Source organism: Ochotona princeps, chromosome 1 (assembly GCF_030435755.1).
Source record: "Ochotona princeps isolate mOchPri1 chromosome 1, mOchPri1.hap1, whole genome shotgun sequence".
NCBI classification, from domain to species: Eukaryota; Metazoa; Chordata; class Mammalia; order Lagomorpha; family Ochotonidae; genus Ochotona; species Ochotona princeps.
The window spans coordinates 133,140,210-133,145,395 of NC_080832.1; the positions used below are offsets into that span (position 1 = coordinate 133,140,210).

The following is a 5,186-nucleotide window of genomic DNA, read 5'->3' on the forward strand; positions in this document are numbered from 1 at the left end:
AAGAAACTCAAAATACACACCACTTCCCTAAGAATTTTCTCTTCTGCCATTGGTTCATGTTACAATGTTAATGTTATTTTTCCTGATGGCAGATTACAAGGTGCAGATAAAGTCATATTCATAAGGATCATTTTTATTATTCTCATAGAAATGAAATGATTCCACTAGTATTCTCTGGAAACTTAACCATAAATGAATGAATGAATGAATGAATAACAGAGCAAAGCTAAAGTGTGATGAAATTTTGTATTCAGGACCTTTTACTTGCTTTTCACAAATGATAAAAAATCTTTGGGTATCTTTAAAACTCTGTAGGTATTAATTTCATTCAAATCCAAGTCAATGTGTTTATGAAAAATTTAAATTTTCCATTTTGTAAGTCTTCCAAAAATAAACTCTTTGCAAAAAAATCTTATCTATTTCCTTAATGCATCCCTGTATGTAAAAGATGGAAAATGGAATGGCCATATTTTTTGTTGAACTAATATTTTGTACCACAAAGCTATCATTTTCAGAAATGTTCCACTAGTCTACAATGCGTTGACTTTTTTTTTTAACTTTGTAAGAATTTAATGTATGAACAAACACAGAAAAATAAGCATTGTAGCAACCGCTTTTGCTTTGCTGTAACAGTTGTTGAAAGACACTTCAATACTTTCTTACGCATAAAAGGCAAAATTAATGTATATTTTCCTATGGAATAACTTCACAGTGTACACTGTAAGCGAGAAAAATGAGACATCTGTTGGCAAAGCAGCTTGCAACTCGTCCCTGTACCCACAATGCATAAAGCTTCCAGATGGGGAGCGAGTGGCTGGGGCGCCCGACCTTTCTCAGGACAAAAACAATGATGGCAAATTTTGTTTTGTATTGCTTATGAGTAATTTTCCTGGTCTAAATCTGTGAGGTTGGTTTTTTTTTTCCTTCTTTGTGTGGTTACTGATTTCTCTCATTTATTTTTCAAGCCTGATTTCCGCCGACTGTGTAGCTTAATGACCTACATCCAGAAACCTTCAAACTTCTGGAAGAAAATGTTGGAAACACACTGCAACACTTAGGGGTAGGCCCTCACTTCCTAAAAAAGACTCCAAATGCAGTAGAAATCAAGACCAAAATAAACAATTGGGACCTCATCAAACTAAGAAGCTTCTGTACAGTTAGAGAAACAATCAACAAAGTAAAAAGGCAACCCACAGAATGGGAGAAGATCTTCGCACATGACATAGGTGATAGAGGGCTGATCTCCAGAATATACAAAGAGCTACAAAACAACCAAAATGTCAAAACAAACAAGCCACTCAAGAAATGGGCATGGGAAATGGGCAAATGCTTCACAAAGGTACAAACCCAAATGGCAAATAAGCATATGAAAAAATGCTCAAGTTCCCTGGCAATAAGGGAAATCCAAATTAAAACATCAATGAGGTACCACCTAACGCCAGTAAGACTGGCCCACATGAATAAAAGCACCAACAACACTTGTTGGCGAGGTTGTGGGGGAAAGGGAACCCTACTCCACTGCTGGTGGGGCTGCAGGCTGGTACAGCCTCTATGGAAATCAGTATGGAGAACATTCAAACAACTCAAATACAACATACCGTATGACCCGGCAATAGCACTCCTAGGAATATATCCAGAACATGCACTCCTATGTTCATAGCAGCACAATTAGTAATTGCAAAAACATGGAAGCAGCCAAAATGCCCATCATCAGAGGATTGGATAAGAAAGCTGTGGTTCATCTACTCCATGGAATACTACTCAGCTATTAAAAAAAAAACAAAATGCAGTTCTTTGTGGCCAAATGGGCCAAACTGGAAACCATAATGCTAAGGGAAATGAGCCAATCCCAAAAGGTTAAATACCACATGTTTGCCTTAATTTAAGATGACACGATGTTATGTATAACAAGTTATGTTATGAATGTTATATGTTGTGTATAAACCAAAATTGAAATGTCAATGAGGTGGTAACAGAAGGTGGATAAGAAATCGCATTTATTTTACCATATTGGTTACTCATTACTATGTCAATTAATTCCATGGTGATGTAAATTTTTGCTGATGGTATGTTGGAGCTTTTAATTGATCGGGATGATACTCTGCTGGCTCTGTCTTCAGACCAGAGAGGGTATACCTAAGAAGCCGTTGAACTTGACTAGACAATAAGATGCTGGACTCTATGTTTGGTATATGCTTGCAATGGGGGAATCTCAACTGAACTTGAACTGTGGTTATGCAACAAGGTGGAGGAATCCACCATGGTGGGAGGGTTTGGGGAGGGGTGGGGAGAATCCCAGTACCTATGAAACTGTGTCACATAATACAATGTAATTAATGAATTTAAAATAAAATTAAAAAAAAAAAAGAAAATACCTTCACCTTTGTTTCATTTGCCTAATGGAAGATGTTATCTGCAGATGTGTAAGAAAACATAACCAGAACTGTAGAGAGAGGAGTTGTGTGGTCCAGCTGGTACTGGATCGTGGTACTCGGGAGGTGAGAGAATGAACCATGTGCTAGCCAGTAATCCTGTATGACAGCGTTATCCACTGCTACTGGAAACCCTTTTGGGGGTTTCGAAGTAGATTGCTGTGACTTACCCTAAGTTTCCTTACGCAAAAAGGGGTTCACTAACCTAGTGACGTGGGGCCTCACACCCCATATTAATTATTCAAGGAAGTGTTGCTGCTGAAATTGGCTTTTGTCCTGAGAAAGTCACATTACAGAATGGCACAAGGTGACAGAAACCTGCTCCCATTTTCCCCACCAATACAAGATGGGAAAAAGAATTGTTAATACGTTTTTGTCAAGGCAACAAGTTTCACGGATGTGATTTTGGTTACTTTCTAGGCTGTAACATTTTTGGAGGGTAGCAACCAAATTTCAGAAGTGAGCTGTTCTACATGTAGCACAGCTCAGTTGGTGTTGAAGTCATTTGTAAGCAGAAAAACTAAGGCACAGAACTTTGCCCAGCTCGGTTTCAGGACTGAGTTTAATAGCACAGGGTGGCACTGTCTCAGGGGGCAACAGGTGGTATCTCCTCAAAGGGGGTAACAAAGTTTGACTTCACCTGATGAGTAATATAACAAATCATCTTAGAGATATGAGTTGCCTTGAAAAATCTTTGGCATCTTGGAATTTTTGGAGGCTGCAGTTTTGGGGTACTTCCCCCCTCAAAATATAAAACATTGGGGAGCTAGCTTTGAAGTTCAGTTCGTTTGAAACTGACCTGAGTTCATTCTGTGCTGTGATAGGAATGGATTGTATAGCTCAGACCTGTGGCACACAAAATCATAGAAATCACACACACGCATTCTACAACGCGACTGACGGTGCAGAAACTACTCCATACCCAGGTGAAGTGCCAAGCTACGCAGGGTGGCAGTCTCATTTTTTATGATCCCAGCCATTTTAAGATGTTAAGACTGATTACAGGGATTGATTTCACATATATACAACTTAAAAAGCATTTTGCACCAAAATAAACTTACAGTTCTAGTTTCCGTGAACTCTGTGAAGTTCCCTTACGTGGCATAGTTAGCATTAAATACAAACAGTGCATTCATCCCAGAAGTCTCTTATGAGATGTGAGCTATGAGATTTTACCCAGAGATGCATAGCTCAACTTGGCCTGTCTCTGTGGGATGTTTTCATTACAGATCTTCTTATCTCTCTAAGTTCGTACATGTTCACAGCTCAGGTAGGTTAAGGTCATGATGTAGTGGTACAGAACATACCATGTCAAAGTAGAAAGCAGTTAGTTTCAAGTTTCATCGCTTTTTTTTTTAAGTGCTACATGTGCTGTTTAAAACTGATTTGTTGATTATAAAAATCCACTGACAATATCTGTACAAAAGATCAGCAGTTAACACAAGAATGGTTTGTTCAAGTACGGATACACAGATGAAGAGATGTAAAAACTCCAAAGGCAGATCCAACTCTAACAACACAAATGCATCCGCGAGAGAACTAGGAGCAGGTGTCTAGCGGGAATGTTGGAGTGTCAGGGATAGGTTTTGTACAAGGCGACTACTGCAGAAACAGGGTTCTGAGAATGTTGGTACCGAGTCTCTGTATCTGCCCACAAAAGGGTAACGAAAATAAAACAGGCGCCCATTGCTTCTCAGAAATAAAACAGAAAATGAGTCTGTCCAAATGCCTGGAAGTTGCACTATAAAAATACTTTCTGAGAAACCTCACGGCTAGTAGGTTGCTTCGTCCATGTTGTCGTCACTGTCGGCACCAAAGTCGTCGCCATTGTCAAAGTAGGAATTAATGTAGTCATTTTCCTTCTCCTGCTCTTCCTCGTCATACTCCTCCTCCTCTGCGGCTTCATCATCGTCATCGTCGTTGTCACCTTTTTGGTTCTTCTCTTTGCTGCCTTCTTTCTCTTAGTTTTCCTCGTCTGACTTCTCACCATCACCTCTCTTTTCTAATTCCTCGATCTTCTTCAACACGTCCACGGTGCTAGGCAGTGCCGAGGCCTGCCTACTGTCATCGGCCTTCCTGGATTTTGGTCCAGCTTTTTTACATTTTTTTCTTGGCATCATCTCTCTTGGAAGCCTTCTCCAATCTGGTATCCACTCTTCTTTGTATACCTTCATACATCTTTTGCTATACCTTTCAATATCTTGCTTGTCCTCAGGTGGCTCAATAAAGTAAGGCATTCGTTTCATGGTTTCTCTCAGTTCCTGTTTCAAAGCCAGCATATACTCTTCATCTTCCAATGTTTTCAGCGGCACTGGTTTATAATCTGTATCCAGAAACACCGGGGGTGGTTTCAACACTACATCAGGTAACTTGTCTCCTCTGTTGAACCCCACAGCCTCGATATTGAAGGTATAGGCAGCACGCCCCCTGCCTTTGTTCCCAGCCATCAGTACCGGCTATGCCAGGAGAGAGGGTGAATTTTGCTCACTAAAGTCTTCACGCTCGGCCAAAACTGCAGCCCGAGTGCGGGATGGCCGTGCTCGCGCGGAGGGCATCAGGGCTTGGGTGCCCGCTGGTTCCCCGAGGCGCGTACCGCCCTCCCCGTGGCCGCGGAGCCCAATGCATTGACTTTTTGAGAAGTTCCACAATTTATTTGGGAAATCATTACTTAAAGAGAAGGCTGCAGTTTTAACACTCAGAAGCTTGTTCATATCTCTCTAAACAGGGCGTAATTCCCTTATCTGCTCTCTAATG

The 5,186-nt window shown here is 40.7% G+C and overlaps 1 protein-coding gene across 1 annotated transcript; it reads right to left on the minus strand.

The window, feature by feature from the left end:
* Positions 1–2,610: 2,610 nt before the first annotated feature.
* Positions 2,611–4,942, minus strand: LOC101527532 (DNA-directed RNA polymerase III subunit RPC7-like). Its single transcript, XM_058672512.1, is given in 1 exon segment — positions 2,611–4,942. A coding segment is annotated over 1 exon segment (675 nt). The 5' UTR covers positions 4,880–4,942; the 3' UTR covers positions 2,611–4,204.
* Positions 4,943–5,186: the final 244 nt, after the last annotated feature.